The 17,810-nt window shown below is 63.0% G+C and overlaps 1 protein-coding gene across 2 annotated transcripts in view; it reads right to left on the reverse strand.

Annotated features, from left to right (window-relative positions):
- SDK2 (sidekick cell adhesion molecule 2) overlaps positions 1–17,810 on the reverse strand; it is a 233,402-nt gene that overhangs the window by 21,619 nt on the left and 193,973 nt on the right. The window contains exons 31-39 of one of the 2 annotated variants that reach the window (XM_016143598.2): positions 17,233–17,336; positions 16,685–16,755; positions 14,758–14,893; positions 13,362–13,418; positions 12,122–12,223; positions 11,861–11,976; positions 7,090–7,276; positions 4,647–4,784; positions 2,030–2,191 (exon numbers count right to left, since the gene is read on the reverse strand). In XM_016143598.2, coding sequence (XP_015999084.2) covers positions 2,030–2,191; positions 4,647–4,784; positions 7,090–7,276; positions 11,861–11,976; positions 12,122–12,223; positions 13,362–13,418; positions 14,758–14,893; positions 16,685–16,755; positions 17,233–17,336 — 1,073 coding nt within the window. The remainder of the gene's footprint in view (positions 1–2,029; positions 2,192–4,646; positions 4,785–7,089; positions 7,277–11,860; positions 11,977–12,121; positions 12,224–13,361; positions 13,419–14,757; positions 14,894–16,684; positions 16,756–17,232; positions 17,337–17,810) is intronic. The other variant, XM_016143599.2, reaches the window with a different exon arrangement.

A 17,810-nucleotide genomic window follows, 5' to 3' on the forward strand; every position in this document is an offset into this window, starting at 1 on the left:
GGCTGCGGCGGGCCTGGGCCTCCACGGCTCGGGGAGGAGCGGGAGCGGGCCTCTCGGTCACGGCAGGGGCACCGGCCCGGCCGCCGAGCAGGAGCGAGTTCCCTTCCATGGCGGAGGCGGGAGCCGGCCCTGCCCACCAAAGGCCCTGAGCCCCCTGCACCCAGGGCGCCCTGCAGTGTGGGCCCGTGTCCGTCCTCGGCGCCCCCTGTCCCCAAGGCGCCCGCCCCGTGCGCTGTCACTCACATGCCCGTTTGCCATCAGACATGCGGCCCCGCCTGCCCAGGGCCCGGCACGCAGCAGGTGCTTCCTATGTGCTTGTGGGACAAGGGAATGAGCCAGTGAGGGGGTGGGGGACCGGCCTGCCCAGCCAGTGCGGGTGGCCCCTGCGGGCGCCTGCTGGGAGAGGAATTGAGACTCCAGCGCCGGGCTGCAGGTCCTCTGGGCCCAGCAGACCTGGTGGTCCGGACGGGAGGCCAGGGACTCACCATCAGAGTCCCTGGCAGCCCCTGCCCGCCCCACGTCCAGTCCCCCCGGGACCTCGAAGGGCCTCATTTCCTTCCTTCCTTCCCCAACGCACGTCCTGCCTACAGCACAGGGCACAGGCGGCTGAGGGACCGGGGATACGGAACACAGCCCAGGGAGGTGTGAAGGGTCGGGGGGCAGCTTCAGGACCCCGAGTTCTCATTTTGCACAGGACAGCACCCCGGGCTTCCACCTCCTGGTGACCAGGAGCTTCCTGTCGGGGGGAAAAGGTCGCCTGGCTGCACGTGCTCTCCCTGTGACCCCGTCCTCACCCAGGCCCGTGGGGTGCGGCTCGGTGATTCCGCGAGGGCCCCCTCCTCCTCTGTACCCTGGCCCGCTCTCCACCCCTGCCTGGCACACTTCGGGCCTCAGGTTAGAACAGTCTGTCCTCCAGCCCGCGTCTCTGTCCTCGGCCGCTGCCGGCCCTGACACTGCTCTTCCTGCTTTTGTACCCTCTGTACCCAGGTCGAGGGCTCAGGTGAGAGGTGCGTGGGAGGGGCTGGGGGCAGGTGCGGGGCAGAGGGGGCAGCTCTGGGGCGAGCTTCCTCCTGCAGCCATGCGGGCTTTGTTCCCGGAGCTGGACAGCTTCTCCGGGGAAGAAGAGGCTGGGAACAGAAAGTTCCAGAAAGAGAGAGAGAGAGTGCAGAGGGCCTGCCTGAGCCGGCAGAGAGGGCACACCACCCGCCAGGCGGGAGAGGGGCCCCGCTCACCCCCCGGGGGGCAGGCCCTGGTCACGGGAGGCCTTGCCCCGCCCGGCCCGGCCCGTGGGGCCGGGAGGAGGGCGAGGAGGGGGGTGTTCAGGACAAGTCTGGAATGGGTTGTGTTCTTTCTCAGGGAGGGAGGGACAGAGTGGCCTGGGAGGCAGCTTTGGGGTTTAGGAGGGGACAGACCTCCTGCGCGGGTGACATGCACTTTGGAGAGCTACACCTCAATCACCGTGGGCGCCCTGAGACGTTCTCCCAGCCCGAAGGCAAGCTCGGAGGTGTCACAAAACCCAAACCGAGCCTCCCCTTCCTCCCCGGTGCCCAGTGCTCCCCTTCTCCCCCACCCCCCCAGGCCTAGTGCTCCACGGCCTTGCTCCTCTCTTCCCGCCTCCCCTAACCTTGCCACCCTCGGCTCTTGTTCAAATGCACATTCCCAGGGAGGATGCTCAGAGATTCTGATTTCCTGGGGCCCAGGACTCTGCACTTATCGCAGGAACCCCAGAGCTAACTGGCATCCTGAGAAGCATCCGATGGCGCAGGAGGCCCTCTTCAGCCCGGGCCCCTTTCCTCACACCTGCACCAACGCCACGCCCCTCCCCCCAGGCCCACCCCGTCCTCTCGCGCTCCTGTGTTTCTGCCGGCGTCTGCAGCCCCCCAAGCCCATAAGTTCTGCCAGGGGCTACGTCTCGCTCGTCCCCATGTCTCCAGGCTCCAGCTTGGCTCTGGATGCCCCTTCTGCCTGGGGGGTGGGCGCTGAGTGCATGGAGGGCGGCAGCTCCCGCACCTGCCCGGAGCTCGCCTACCTTCGCCGGGGCCCGTGGTGACGTTGGCCTCGATCTCGGGCCCGTAGGTGAAGGTCTTGGCTCTGATGCGGAACCTGTAGGTCATGCCCTCGGCCAGGTCCTTCACCTTCAGCCACAGGGGGCTGGTCCCCTTCACGTCCACCGTCACGATCTTACTGACACCTGAGGCGGGGGATGGGGGGGAAGCAGAGCACACGGAGATCGTGGGGCGGGTGAGGGCTGCGGGGGTCGGGGCATCAGGCACGCCGGGGCTGCCCCCCATCGACACTGGGAGGGACCTGCATCCTGGCCACACAGCGGTGCTCCCAGGCGGCTTCTCAGACCACAGTCCTGTGGCTGCTTTCAGGGAAAAGGGTTCCACGGCTAAATAAGTTCGAGAAAAGCTACCCATGGTCTGGTGTCTGCTGAATAACCTCGAGGTCCGTTAACACATGGAGGAAACACAGCTCACCATCCTGTTTAACTATTGCACCCCACGTGTACTTTACCCCGACGTCTGCTCCCCCATATCACATCCCCACCAAACTCAAGCCCCACGATCATCTCTCAGGAAGTGCTTCTGTGAAGACGGCACAGCCCGGCGTTGGAGGGGGCGCGCCTGCGGCCAGCCGAGGACAAGCTCAGCTCTGCCCGGGCTCCGGGCTCCCTCCTGCGCCAGCGAGAGCTGGGAGCTCACGAGGACCCCCTGTCGACGGCCCCCCCAAATTGTAGCAACTAGGGGGGGAAGCCTGGGACAGTTTTCAGGAGGTGGGAGCTGTGCTCTCTGCTTCCCTGTCCACCGGCTGCCCTGAGGTCCAGGACTGGCTTTCAGCTCCTGTATTGCCGGAGTGTGCCGGTCACCCGGTCACCTGTCACCCAGGAGGTGAGACGGGCTCTACAACTTTGGGGCTGGGCTCAGACCCCAGCGCTGGCCCCGAGGGCTCTGGCCACGCCCCCTACCTGGCTGCAGTTTGTTCTCCTGCCGAGTGAGGGTCTCGACAGCATCTCAGGCAGGGTGTTAGGACACTAAACAGGAGAGCGGAGTGCCCACCTGTGGTAGGTGCCCATCCGTTCGCTGAGTGAGCGAAGGGCCGAACAGCAGAGCAGTGGGCTCTCCGGGGGAGCTTCCTGCAGGAATGAAGTCGCTGCGGGGGGCGGGGATGCGCCCCAGGGCGGGGAACAGAGACTCTGGGTACCCGCGCCTTGACATCCCTGAGTGAACTCCTCGTCTGCCTGGGCCCTGGTCTTCCCTACAGGAAAGGGGGTCGCTGGATTCTGGGAGGCCTGATGCTGCTGACCTGAACCCAGGGGGCTGAGGCAAACACCGGGGGCCAGAGGAGGCGCTGGTCAGGCTGGGGCGGTCCAGCCGCACGCGGGGCCTGACGGTCCCATTCGCTGGGCCATCGTGGGGCAGACGGGAATATGTAAGCGCGTGGGGTCAGTGCTGTGTCCAGACCCCGCCGGGCGCTGGGTGGAGGGACCGAGGGCAAAGGGCTCACACCTGTCAAGGTGTGGGAGCCCCCGGGGCTGAGCGCCTGTGTGGTCCTCTGCGTTCCTTCCCCACCGTGACCTCGGCCTCCCTGCCGTCAGGGGTCAGGAATGACAGTCCCTTCCCGGGGCCTCCCTGCACCTGACCACACCTCTGCCCCCCCGCCCAGTGTCCTAGCACACATGCGGTGGCGGCAGAGAAGACTGAGGGCCATTGTCCCCTCGGCTGACCCAGAACTGCTGGCCACTCCAGTGTTCTCAGGCTTTAGCCCTTGTTCCGGCCAAGGGAGGGGCGAGCTCGGAGGCAGTCGGTCACCCCTGGCCACCCGGGCGCCACCGGGTAGGTCAGCCACGTCCCAGGGCCTTGCTGGGCTCTGGACCTGGACGCAGGCAAACAGGAGCCCAGTCCTCCTTCCCGCCTGTCTAAGAAAAGTGTGATTTCTGGGCTCGCTCACATCAGCTGTGGCGGGGCAGCCCCCTGGGGGAGCCCACGGGCGGGGCGGGGTCCCAGCCTGGCCTAGAGGGAGGGGTGGGGGAGGGGCTGTGGGGTGCGCTGTGGGACAGAGCAGGGCTCAGGGGCAGAGGGAGTCAGTCTACCTGCAGAGCAGGGCTCATATCTGAGGCTCGCAGAGGGAACAGGGGTGCAATGACCCCACCCAAACTCGTGTATCCTTCTGGGGAGAGGCTCCAAGGCTTTTATCAGATTCCCAAAGGAGTTCCTGACCCCCCAAAAGGCAAAGGCGGCCAACCCTGGAGTAAAGCTGAGACCCTGAATTTGGGGGAGCACGCACAGCCAGACCATCAGGGGCTCCCCATCTTCATGGGCCTGACAGACCTGTCCACCTCGGGGCGTTCTCTCTCTCGAAGGTTTCCCTATGTCCCCCCGCCCCCCGCTCCCCGCTGCCATCGACTGACTGACGGGGAAGAGCGCGTTTAAAAACCCTCTCCCGGGAGTTGCAGCTTTGCCTCCAACATGCGACCCCCTTGACTTCCCGCTCCCCTGGTCCCGGCCTCGGTCCCAGTTTATCAGCCGGGAGACGCCTGCTCCATGCACTGTGTGTGTGTGCGGGGGAGGGTCCCCGGCCAGGAGGGAGCCCGTGCAAGGTGGGTCTAGAGGCGGGTCTAGGTTGCTGCGCTCGGGGCCACTCACCGTCCACGGGGGTGCAGGGCTCGTACACCAGCCGGTAGCCCTCCAGGACACCATTGGGGGACTGCGGGGCCTCCCAGGACACGTTCACCGAGGTCGTGGTCAGCTCGCTGAACTTGACCGAGGTGGGTGCGCTGGGGGCTGCAGGGGGCACACGGAGGGCTTCTGTTTCCTCCTTCCCTGGAGGCTCAGAGCCCTGTCTGGCCCCAAGGAACCAGCAGGGGCGGTGGGGTGAGGGCCGGGGAAGAGCAGGAGAGCAGGGCTATGTGCAGGAGGGGTCACCGGGGGTCACTGAACCCCCCCACCCCCACCGCCCCTGCCACTGCATTGAGCACGAACTTTCCAAAACCAGAGTCCAAGAATTGGAAGAGAAAGAGACCTTCTTTTCCCTAAAGCTGGAGAACTCGAGTTCCTTCTGCTAAGTGGCCTGAGCCCTGGCTAAGCGCCCAGGACGCGGCTGTGCCACACTGCGGGGTCTCCGCAGGGCCAGGCTGCGTCCTGGCTTCGTGTGGCTTGTCCACCGCTTCCCCGGTGGAGAAGGCAGGGGGTGCCTGCGCCTCAGGCATTAGGTGGTGGTCGTTCAGTGAGAAAACGCAGAGAACGTGGCCTTTCTCTCGGCCCCAGGGCCCTAGGGCTTGTCGCCCAGAGACCGTGCTGCCCGGAGTAGACAAGGACAGGGACAGTCAAACCCTCCGGAAGGGATGCTTTCATGGCTTAAGAACCCTGGAACGACCCAAAAACATGGATGTGGGCGGTCCTCTGGGGGAGGACAGAGAGGGCAGCGAGGACGCATCGGCTGGGCGGCATCTTGAGCCAGCTCCTGCAGGATGACGGGCTGTTACTGTCCAGGCCACCCCCGCCGGGCCAGAGCCGAACGCTGACCCTGCTTCCGTCCAGCTCGGGCGCAGCCGCGCCAGGCAGCAAGCAGCCTTTGAAGGAGGAAGGCGAGCCCAGCGGGCCTTTCCTGCCTCCCCTCGGCTGCAGGAATGCGGGACAGGACGCTTTGTTCTGCTGCCGCAGTGACGGAAGGTTCCAGGCTCCTGGGGGCTCACTTCCGGCCGATGACATTGGCAGAAAAGCGGTCAGGACAGGCAGGAAGACGGACCCTTGGGGGGCCGGCGGAGGGAAAGGGCTTTGTCCTGAGCCAAGGCTTGTCCCCAAAGGGGACGACACTTAGGAACCGACTCCATGGGCCTTGCTGTCTCGAAGAGAAAAGGCCGTTTACGGCATGGCAACCAGCAGGTTGGAAACGATGCTTAAGGAAGTCGGCACGGGAGGCTCGTGCTCAAGTCCGCGAGCAGAGAACTCCGCGGCAGGCGAAGGCCGGGGACCGGGGCAGCGAAGGCGGCGCGGGACGGGCTCCGATCTCTGGGCTCGGGCCTCTGCGCCCTCCCTGAGGGGCTGCAGGACCCTTGCTCACCCTGAGCTGGGGCGGTGCCTGCTCTGCCCGCCCCCAGTGCTTCCAAAGGACCCACTGCCTGAGAAGTGACCTGGGACACTGTGTGCGGGGCTGGCTCTGCCTGCGTGGGTGGCCGGATTCACGCCATCACCCTCTCCTCCGCCCTGTCCCTCCCTCCGGCCACCCACCCGGCCTCCACCAGTCTGTCTTGTGTCCGGCGGCCAGAACCATCTTTTAAAAGCATAAACCAAATCCTGCTGCCCAGCTGCTTAAACCCACCCACGGATCCCAACATACTCAGAACGAACCCCATCTTCCCTCCAAAGCCCCCGGATCCTCCGCAGCCGGCCTCCCATAGTCACCTGGCTGTCTCCCTGCCCCTCTAACCCCCTCCAGCCTCCGGGCCTTTGCAGCGGCCGCTCCCTCTGCCCGGAGCAGGCCTCCTCCAGAACATTCCACGGGGGCCTCCTCTCCTCCCTCACACGTCATCTCGGGTGTCAGCCCCTCAGTGAGGCCTCCGAAGGCAAATCTCTCCACAGCCGCCCGCCCACCCCTTGCCTCTGTCCTCGGATCACTGACGGCCAGCAGGGTTAACTCGCCGCTGCGCCGTGTCCGATCTGCCTCCCTCCCTGTCTCTGTCCGTCTCCTTTGCTGCTGCGGGCCCAGTGTCTAGCACAGTGTGGACCCAGGGAAGATGCTCAGCCGATGCTCGTGGAAGGAACGAGGCCAGGGAGAGCTGAAAAGTCCAGCGGGAGCGGCAGGAGCAGAAGCGAGTGGGTGCGGATTGCCCGTCGGGGGCAGGATGCATGTGTGTGTGTGTGTGGGGGGTGAGACCTGGGGGCTCTCTCCAAGGCTTCTCCCTTCTGAGCAACACACGTGGGCTGTGTCTCCCACTCGGCAGGCACCCCATGGGGCCTGGGCGCCCGGCCAGGCACTCGGCAGGTGGGATAAGGCAGCCGCCTCCACTCCCCACGAGAGCCAGAGGCCGGTGGTCCCTCGTCCCCTTCCCAGCTGACCCCCGCTCCCCGCTCCGGCCGTTCTGCCCACCTGCTTGCTGGGTCTGGCCCCGGGTGGGGGAGCTCGGAGGCCCATCCCCTGCTGCGTTGAAGGCCGCCACGCTGACCATGTACGTGGTGTAGCCGGTCAGGTTCTTGAGCTTCACGCCGTTCTCGGCCAGGAAAAGCGTCTTCACCCGCTCCGTGAGGTTCCGCCGCTGATCCTCCCAGAAATAAATCTGTGGGCACAGGCGATGTGACAGTGGGGGACAGACAGCCCCTGCCTGCCCCCCCGGGTCTCAGGGACACCTTCGTTTGCACGACCCACACACCCTGACGGTCGGAGCGAGCCACCCAGAAAAGAGTACAGAAGCACCTAAGAGCGGCGTGAGATGCCCTTCCAGAACCTTCCTTTCCTGACACTCCAGCCTCCGCTGGACGGTAAACGCCACGAGGGCACGGACCCGCTGCATCCGCGTACCCCAGGGCCGGCGGGATTGCGCACAGCGCCCGCACGTCGGCCCCCGGGATGCGGGAGCCGGACACAGGGCAGAGTCCGCCCCGGTGAAGAGCTGAGTGCGAGGACTAGCAAGCTCGTCGCTGCACCCGGGCGCTGGGGAGGCGTGCCGGGCGGCCTGCTGCATCGGCGTCTCCAGGTGGACAGGGCCTCCGGTGACCCGCGACAGCCCGGAAGCCCACCGGCAGCCTGCGGCTGACCCCCAGCGCCCTCTTTGCTAAGGCTGCCACTCGGCCAGTGACGTGCCTGAGCGGCAGTTCCGTCGTCTGTGTTGTGACACTAAGGACATCCACTTCCCAGGACTGAGGGGAGGAGCAAAGGTCATAAGAAGTAAGGAACTAAGGCTCTGCAGGGCTCCACGGCCCTTCCGATTGCTTCGCGTTGCGCGGGGTTCACGCCTGCGTCATTGACGGGAGGAGATTCTTGCTGGTTTCTAGAGCTCGGACCCCTCCCAGGCAGAAAGCACCCGCGCCACGTGGAGAATGAGACGGCGTTTGGCGCCACCTGCTGGCAGAGGCGGTTTCTGCATGCCACTGGCTTCTCAAATTTCTCAGTTTGCCTGGAGAAAGCTAATACAAGTGAGAAAGAGCTAATACAAGTGAGAAAGATGCCCATCTGGCATGTGTGAATGGCGGACAGGACATCACGTCACCATGAAATCTTTGCTTTGCTGTAACCCCTTGCTCTCCCCCACCCCCTTTTTACAGCGTCTTCTGATATGGGTAGATGAGGGAGAGTCGAAGCAGTAATTGATATCCATCACTCATTCACTCCTTTGCCCACTCACGGTAATGCGGATGTCAAGGTGGCCAAAGTCCCTGCTGAATTGGGGACACAGGGGGAAGGTCAAGGTAAACGCTAAAGTCTGGGTGTTGCCGGCACGTGTGAGTGCACGGGAAGAGAATGAACGCAGAAAGGGCGACGGGGGGTTGCTGGGGCCTCGGCGTTGAGGGGCAGAGACAGCAAAGGAGCGTGAGGAGCTGCCGCAGAGGAAGCGGAGAGAGGAAAGCAGATCCCCACGTCGAAAGCTGTTGCTAAGCCGGGTGGGATGAGGCCACCAAGAATCAACCCGGGAACTGGACAGGAAGAGCTTCGATGGGGGCAGTGGGGACGAGGACCCACTTGGAGCAGGTTCACGGGAGGCCAGGCGGGGGGTGGGGTGAGAGGCAGTCACTCTTAGCCGAGGACCCAGCACTGAGAAACGGCGGCCATCAGACGGGACTCCCACAGGCTCCCTTCACCGCCGGTACCACCGCCACCGGCCCATGTGCTGGGACCGTCCACCTCCCTCCTGCCTCCACGACTGAGCTGCCAGCTCCCTTCTAAGGCCACCGAATCCCAGCCCCTCTCACCTCCTCTGGGACATCCCCCCGCCACAGCTTCCTCGTTTCCCTGAACCGTCAAAGTTTTCCTCTTCCCGAGGTCACGTCCATCAGCACAGACACGAGCTGTTATTTCTTCTGTCTGAAAACCGTCTCCATTGACTATCTTTTTCTGGCTTCTACCTCATTTTGTACGTCCCTCCAAAGCAAAACCCTTCAGAAGGGATGTGAGTACTCGCCGCTTCCCCTCTCATTCTCCCTCGAACCCTCTCCGAGCAGGCATCCCGTGCCCCGACTCTTGTCAGAATCACCTGTGAACCGGACCTGGTTAATGTAGAAATCCAGAACTCAGCAAACTCTGCAGGGAATGAATATTTTAGGCCTTTTAGGCCACACATGCCTGTTGCAACTACTCAACTCTGTCTGCCCTTGTAATAAAAGTGGCCAAGGGTGATTAGTAAACAAATGAGTGTGGCTGTGTTCCAATAAAACTTTATTTATAAAAACAAGTGGAGGGCCAGATTGGACCCACGGCCTGGAGTCTGACAGTCCCTGAACAATTGCTTCCTAGATTTCGCCTCGCTTGAGCTCTCAGTAGTAGCCGCCATATCTGATTCCTCTCTCCTTTGGGAAGCACGTTCTTTATGTGGGTTCTGAGACATCACTCATTTTTTTTGTTGTTGTTCCCAAGACTCAGGTTTCAGACATACTGTGTTCTTGCTCTATATATGTTTAATCTCCAGAATTTCAGTACCACTTACATGTTGCAAACTCCACAGTTCTCATCTGCAGCTTAGACCCGCCCCTTGCCCCGCCCCTGAACTCCGGACACCCATTCCTGTGTCTCTTTGGACATCTGACAGACGCCTGGAACGGAGGTTAGCTCTCCCCACCGTCTTTTGTCTCTTCCTGCTCTGTAGCTGGAAGCTCCATCGCCACGTAGGCAAAAATCCTTGTCGCTTCTCCTCGCACGCACCATTCAGTTCATCAGCAAAATCTCCCAACTCTGCCCTCCTGGTGGACCACGACAACCAATGCTTCTCACCACACTGCCGCAGGGTCTAAGCCACCACCACCATGTTCACCAGCTCAGTCACCTCTTCAGGGACTTCTGCTTCCCCATTTCAGACGACTCTCTGCGAAGCAGCCAGCACGGCCCTTTGATGACTCAAGCCACCTATGTCTCTCCTGTGCCCCAAACCCTCCAGGGCTGTCATCTAATGCAGAGTGAAGGCTCAAGGCAACGAGGCCCCGGACACTGGTCAGACCCACCTCCCATCATCATGCTGCCCCCGTGGCTCTGGGACTCTGCGGGTCTTTGCACCCGCAAAGCGCCCATGACCCCAGGTCCCTGGCTCTTCCTTCCCCTCTGGAATGCTCTCCTCCGAGACCCACGTGATGCACGCACGGCGGTTCTTCCCGTTTCTGCTCAAGTGTCAGCTGCTCATTAAGCCCTTTCCTAACGATCCCATTTAAACTTTCAAACCTCCCCCCGGCACTCTCTCTACCTCCTGAACCTGCTTCATTTGCCACCATCTGGAGCTGCCGTTTGTTTTGAACGTCGCTGTCTCCTTCCCCTACAATTTATGTTCATTTTTTTCTCTCTGCTTCGTTCCCAGCACCGAGAACACTGCTGGGCACAAAATAACCGCTCAATAAACACGCGCCATTGAAAGACGGCAGCGGCAGAGACGAGCCCGCGCACGCCCGTGCCCCAGCTCGGCCTGACCCGACGCGGCTCATCTCAGCGGCGCTCGCTGCTCCCTGGACCCTAACGCGCCGTGGGCAGCCACCGACGTGGGCGTCACGCCGCGTCTGGGAGGCGGCAGTCGCATTTCCCCAGGGGATGCCCGCGGCCGCGGGGTCCCCCGGGGCTCGCAGACATCTGCGGAGGGATGCACGGAGTCTGCGCGCCCACAGCGGCTGGCGACCTCGGTCCCCGGCTGCCCGGCGGCGCCCTCTCCTGCCCCTGCAGGTGTGTGCTGGGCGCAATGTTGAGTCTGCCCAGCTGGCGCTGGGGCTTGCCTTAGAGCGTCTTCGGCAAGACGCCCTTCCTCCTCTCTCCTTCACCCCAGATGGAAAGAGACGCCTCTTCCAGAGTCTTTCTTACAACGGGGGCCACTAGCGCTCGCCCGCCGAGCGACCCGGGCCAGCCCCCTACTTCCACGGAGACCGGGCTCTGCCTGTGCAGCGACACCTGGTGGCCACAAAGTCCCGGGTGAGCCTCGCTCTCCCTACCTGCCACTGCTCTGGGCCCCTCTCTGGAATGACGGAAATGATAGTGGCAGGCCCCAGACATGGTCAAGGGCTGTGTGTCCCAAAGACCGCAGCCGAGGAGACACAGTGTCATCATCACGTTTCTTTGACCGCCTCCTGCGGTGGCCGCGAGCTCGGCCCTTCCTCCATACCCCTCCTGGGGTGACAGCCTGGGGTCCGACTCTCCATCACCTGCTATTTTTGTGACCTTGCCGGGCCACCTACCTGGGTCTCGGTGTCTTCACTTATTCAACTGGCACAGACATTTATAATCTACCAGCTTTCCTGGGCTTTCAAGAAGGTTAAGGCGTTCTAAAGGGCTTTGTAACTGTTAGGGACAGACCGACTCCTTTCGTAATACGTGACATCACCCCAAAGTTAGAAATAATTTTCGAATAGAGGTTTCCAAGTCTTAATGGTCCTTTGCTAACGGGACATGCAGTTGGCATGGGTATTGCGATGGGGGTTGGCCGCATCGCCGCATGGCGTGGGGGGCTCACGGGCCGGGGTGCAGGCCATGCCACCGGGAAGTGAAACAAGCCAAACGAGGCCTGAGTGTCTTGCATCCGAGCTCAGCCTGCCCTCGGACATGGCAGAGAGGGAGAGCTTCGCTCCGGCCCCTCGATATTGCTGTGGTCTGTGTGCAAACAGCCAAGAGGGCAGCAGCAGCCCTGGGGACCCCTGCCCCTGCCCCCCAGCCTGGCCCCGCGGCCCCGTGGACCCTGTACCTTGTAGCCCTGGATGTCTCCATTCTGGCTTTCCAGCGGGGGAGGCTCCCAAGTCACGTCCAGCTGTGTGGCCGTGGCGCCGTGGACGGCCACGTTGCGGGGTGCTGCCGTGGGCACTGGAGGGCGTGAGGGGTGGTGAGGGGTGCGGCACCACCGGGCTCCAGGGAGGAGGGGGAGATCCGCTGGGGCGGGCTGGGGCCCCGGGATCCCGTATCCCTGGGGCTGGGCTTCGCGGTGGTGGGAAGGGCCCACCGTGCTCACCTGCCTCCCCCACGAAGACCTCGTGTGGGGGGCTCAGGGGCCCCTCGCCCACCGCGTTGTACACGCTCATCCGGATCTCGTACCTCCGGTGCTTGTTCAGGTCTGTGGGTGACAGCGGGGGAGGAGAGAGACAAGAGGTCACTGTCCCCGCAGGGGACAGAGCCAGCGTGGAGGACGGAGGCTGGGATGATGCGATTCTAGTCCCCATGCGAAGGTTCCGGAAAGAACAGGAAGAAGGAGGGGCAGCCGGGGGCTCCACCTGTCCCCTGGGCATCGGGACGCAGATGACGTGGGTTGGCTTCCTGGCCAAGGGTGACCACGCTGCACACTTTAGGGGCTGAAAGGGGCATGGTCAATATTTATGCCAGCACACTGGGTCACGGGTCACTCCTTCCCCATTGTAGCTGCCTAGAAGTTTCCAGATCCTTACACAGGGGGTTCAGCCCTAACGGACTGGGCTTATTGGATGTGAATTCTGGGCTAAGAAACTCTGCCTTTGTGCTGAGTTTGGGGCACTTGGGCGGAGGTGCCTGGACAGGAACTCGGAGACAGGAGCAGGTGCAGGAAGTGGGCTCGGACACCCCGGGTGGGGGCCTGGCCTCTGTCCCCGCTGGGGCGTGGCCGAAGGCTCCCACCCCGTCTGCACTCCCCTCCCCAGTGGACGCTCTGTCCTTCACCTGGAGTGGCCCTGGGGACTCAGCCTGACTGACTGGGCCGTGCAGCCCATGCGGGCCACTGGCTGAGGAAGGATGGAGAGGGACAGTTTAGGGACAGTTTAGAACCACAGCTGAGGCTTTAGAAACAGAGCTAGGGCCGGGGCCAGGCACCGGGCAGGAATATTTCCTAGTCCCTGAAGGGAAGATGGGCGCTTTGCTCCCTCCAGGGACGGGCCTGGGCATGGAAGACAGTGGTGCCAAGTGCGTTGGACGGCCAGTGACGTGGACGCCTGCTCATCAGCCAGCCAGACCAACGGCTCCTCCACGGACCCCATGCCACTGTCCCCCAGACCCAAAGCACAAGACCAGAGCCGGTCCATTCCGTACCCCACGGACGGTGGCCTAGAGGACAGCAACCCTGGTGACTCCCTCACATTTTTGTGTGTTTTTGGAAAGTCACACGTGCTAAGGGAGGAGGTCTTGCTCTTCCAGAAGACTGAGCTGGGTGCACAGGTGTCCTCAGGGGCCTCGCTCCCCGTCCCTGTGCAGGGCGTGGCCAGACGGAGCCGCCGGGCGAGACTTACTGTCCAGCTCGTACTGCGTGAGGCCGGGCCGACTCAGGTTCCGCAGGGAGAACAAGGCTACCCGGTGGGGGCGGGGGCGCCAGAGGGAGACAGCAGACAGAGGAGTTAGTACACACACCCCCCTCCCCACGAAGACCTCGATGCGGGCGGGAGGGAGGGCGCCTGACCACGCACGCGCAGATGGGGGGGGCGGTGGCATCCAGGGCGCCTGACCACGCACGCGCAGACGGGGGCATCCAGGGCGCCTGACCTCACATGCGCAGATGGGGGGCATCCAGGTTCCCGACTCTGGCTCGGAGACCAGGGCGAGAACTGGGAGGGGGAAGCATCTCCCAGGACAGTGCTGTCCCCCCTGCAGTGTGTCAGTCTGAGGCCATGGGGTACCGTGAGCCCTTTGGAGCCCAGTGCCCCTGGGGACAACTCTGGGGGACCCTCCAGTCCCAACTCCCTTGCCTACAGCGAAACTCCCGCAGAAGCGCTGTGAAATAGTGGCGTCGTTAATTTCCTCCCGCGAACCAGAAACCGTTTTACTACCAGGAACTACGGCCGTATCACACACAGGCAGTGCGATCGCAGCCACGGCCACGTGTCTGCCACGTAAATAAACACAACGGCCCAGGCCGCTGCGTCCGCCCCTTCCGAGTGTTTCTATTAACATGCCTGCGTTTCGCTACGCATTCCATCATTTTGTTGTCTGCTAATGCTCGCTAGAAGACAAGGCACAGAAGGTTCAGGGGAATTATGGGAGGCAGAATCAACACGGAAAGGCCCTGAAACAGCCCCCTCCCTCCCACTGATGTGTGGGTGAGCGGCTCCCCCCCGTCTGCCTGGCACCCAAATCCTCCGGCCTCCTCCCTCTCCTGCCTGTCCCCACTGCCTCGTCCCCAACAGGAGTCAGTCGTGAAGCCCACGGCACATCCTCTCCCACGATGGCCCTCGGTTCCGTCCCAAGTCTGCCACCTTGGGTCCAACCTCACCCTGCCTCATTCGCCAACCATTATGCCACCAGCATGCCACCAAAGCCACCCCCCTCGCCCAAAAGTTCAACAGGCCATTCCCACCCCAGGGAAGCCTTTTCCGACACCGGCTTCAGGCTGTCCCGCAATCTGGCCTCCACAGCGGTCAGCTCACATTCTGAGCCACCTGCCTCGGGGGCTCAGAGTGCCTCGCTCCTCCCCCAGCCTGTGAGCCCTGAGGGGACAGGGACCCTGCCTGTCTTGTTCGCTGCGTCTGGGCACATAGGTGCTCAGTAAACACTTGCTCAGGGACTGAAGGGGACAGGGGTGAGAGGCACACACGGGGGCAGGGGACGGCCGGGTTTCGGGTTAGAGAGCTTCAGGCAGGGAGGCGAGTGTGCGCACCCCGCCCTCCCCGACCCCCGTGGAGAGTCACTCACAGGTCAGCTCTGCCCACTTGGCCCCTGGGTTGTTGATGCCACGGAGCGTGAAACCCCTCAGGCCGTCGTACAGCAGCTCCCGGTACCGGACCCGAAAGCCCAGGAGGATGCCGTTGATTCTGTCCTCTGCCGGTGGCTGCAGGGAAGGGAGCGGGGGATGGAGGGGGGCCAGGACCACCCTGCGCACCCTCTCCCCTCTGCTCCTCCCTCCCGCCCCACCCTGCCTGCCGCGGCCACAGAGCAGAGACCCAGCCTCAGCCAGACGAAGGGGCCAAAATGACATTGAGCAGCTTTTAATTCACAGTGTCCCTCCCAACAAGGTTACTGTCTCCCTGCATTGAACAGAGCAGGACAGCGAGGCTCAGAGATGTGAAGGAATCTGCCCAAGGCCGCACAGCATCCTCGGGGCCCCAGCCTGACCCTGGCTCTTCTTACAGAGCTGGTCCTTTCCTGCGAATGCCCTGACATGCTCACTGGCCCCCTTGGCCTGCCGACCCCTCTGCCCGTGACCTGGCCAGGACATCCTGGAGTTTCCTGTGAGCCCAGAGTCTCCTCTGCCTGCTCTTATGCCTGAACGAGGGCACGCCCCCCTCCCTGCTCCTCCTCTCCCCCGCTGTCTGCTCCCGTGCACAGCTACGCTGGGGAACAGGCTTCTGGAGAGGGCGCGCGCTACTTTGTTATGACGCCTCTTTCAAAAATCCCGCTTAAACGATTCAGCCTTCACTTTGCTCCTTAATTGCATCCCCGGCTGCTTGCCGGCACCCCACGACCCCTTCGCCGTGATGGCCCCGATCTGTTCCAGCCTCTCCAGGCTCTCAGGTGTGCTAGGTCATTGTCGTTTGAGGGCTGTCCTCCTCCGTGAGGCCTTGGGCTGGGGGAGGGCCTGGGAGTCCCTCCCTGTTTCCTCTTTGGGGATTTCCCCTCAAGGGGGCTGCAAATGGGCAAAGGTTGGTGCCTGACCCTCTGGTCCTGAGAAGTAGAGACGGGAGGTCCCACTTTGGGGTCTCTGTGGTGACCTGTCATGTTCCAAGGCTGGCCGGCAGAGGGCATGGGAGGGTCCCACAGGCACGCACAGGTGGGCCGGTCTCTGAGAGGCGTTCCGGTCCTTCTTAGGCCATGCAGGATGGCAGTGCCCACCGAAGAGTGGGCAGCGGGCGAGGAGTGGAGGAGGGGGTCCTCTGCACCCAGGCGAGGGGTCCCCCACGGTGACCAGGCAGCAGCCCCGCCCGGACGCAGGTCAGGCACGCACGCCTGTGCTTGGTCTTTGTCGGGAATCCGGTCCCTGACAGCAGGGCTGGGTTTTGCGGAGCCTCTGGGGCCCTGAGCGCTTTTCTGTGTGAGTGTTCCGCACACCTGCCCTGCTGCCTCCCAGCCGTGTGACCTGGGGTCGTCCGCATCCTGCCCCGAGTCTGGCCCCCCAGCTGCAGAAAGGGACGGAAGAGCACCTGGCTGACCTGACCACCCGGAGAGTGGATGGGGGGCGTGTCCGTGCGTGTGCACGCGTGTCTGTGCGTGTGCACGTGTCTATGTGTGTGCACGTGTGTCTATGTGTGTGCACGTGTCCGCGCGTGTGCACGTGTGTCTGTGCGTGTGCACGTGTCTGTGTGTGCATGTGTGTCTGTGCGTGTGCACGTGTGTCTATGTGTGTCTGTGCGTGTGCACGTGTCCATGTGTGTGCACGTGTTTATGAGTGTGCACGTGTCTATGCGTGTGCATGTGTGTCTGTGCGTGTGCACGCGTATCTGCGTGTGCATGTGTCTATGCGTGTGCATGTGTGTCTGTGCGTGTGCACGTGTGTCTATGCGTGTGCACGTGCATGTCTACACATGCGTGTAGCATGTTCCAGACCCACTGGGGGCCGTTGGTTTTCCGGTCATGGCGCAGAGCATGTCTGAGTCCTCGGGGACGTGGGCCCCACGAGCCATACCTGCCATCGGATCAGCACGGAGGTGGTGGTGTGGGGGGTCACGGAGACGATGGTGGGCGCCTCATCCGGGGCTGGGGAGAGAGGCAGATGGGTGAGCTCTGAGCGCCGGGGCACTGGCCCCCGGGGGGCCACGGGGACCAGATTCTTTGGATACTGGACTGTGGGCAGCTCCGGCTTAAGTCACCCTCCACGCCCACCACCCCGACCTCTGCAGAACAAAGGGTCAGGGCGGAGGGAGAGAGGGGCTGGGACCTTGACCTCAGCCCCAAAACCCAAAGGCCCACTGCTGAGGCTTCCTCAGGCCCATCCACTGGTTTTCTGGGGTTGGCCACCAGCTTGGGGGGCATCAGAGAAGAAATACACTAGGGCACCTGTGACCCGAAGGGCCTCGGGCCTCTGCCCACAGAGCCAGACAAAGTGCCCGGCCGTCCCTCCCATCTTTGGGGGGCACTCCCATCTTTGGGGACCCCTCCCCCAGAAGAGATGGCCCAGTGCTCAGGAAGTGCCCAGTGGGCCAAGAGAAAGACATCCCGGCGGGGGGTGCTGACCAGCTTGCAGGGTGGTCAGAGGTTCCGACTCTTCGCTGAACTCGCTGTCCCCAATGTCATTGGTCGCCTTCACTCGGAACTTGTAGGACGTGAAGGGCTTGAGCCTATGTGGGGAAAGGAGGTCCATGAACGGAGGTATCTCCATCACCTCTGCTGGGGGCAGGGGCGGGGGTGCCGATCCATCGCACAGACGGAGACCTCGAGGCTCAGAAAGATCCGCTCCAGTGGGGACAAACGGGGGGCACTGGACCATCCCAGCCTGGAGTGTGGCCGCACCGTTAGCTCCATGATGAGCCCTGGGTCCCCAGGAGGAAAGGTCTGTGCGTTTCCTGCCTCAGAGGGACATGCAGTGAGCTACGAGGGCACCACGACTAACTCCCCCTCTGACCAAAGTCCACCTCCAAGAGCTGCCAGCCATTTCTCAAATCTAGTCCATTTAGGAAGGGTTGATGTTCTCAAGAGTTAACCACAGTTCATCTCTGTGGGCCTCGTTTCCTCTTCAGGCGAACGGCTTCCTTTTTTGATTTATTGGGGGTGAGGAGGGAAGTATTGCTCAGAACTCCTGGTCACGTCAACTG

The sequence above is a fragment of the Rousettus aegyptiacus genome, unplaced genomic scaffold, assembly GCF_014176215.1.
Source record: "Rousettus aegyptiacus isolate mRouAeg1 unplaced genomic scaffold, mRouAeg1.p scaffold_m13_p_6, whole genome shotgun sequence".
In the NCBI taxonomy this organism is placed as follows: domain Eukaryota; kingdom Metazoa; phylum Chordata; class Mammalia; order Chiroptera; family Pteropodidae; genus Rousettus; species Rousettus aegyptiacus.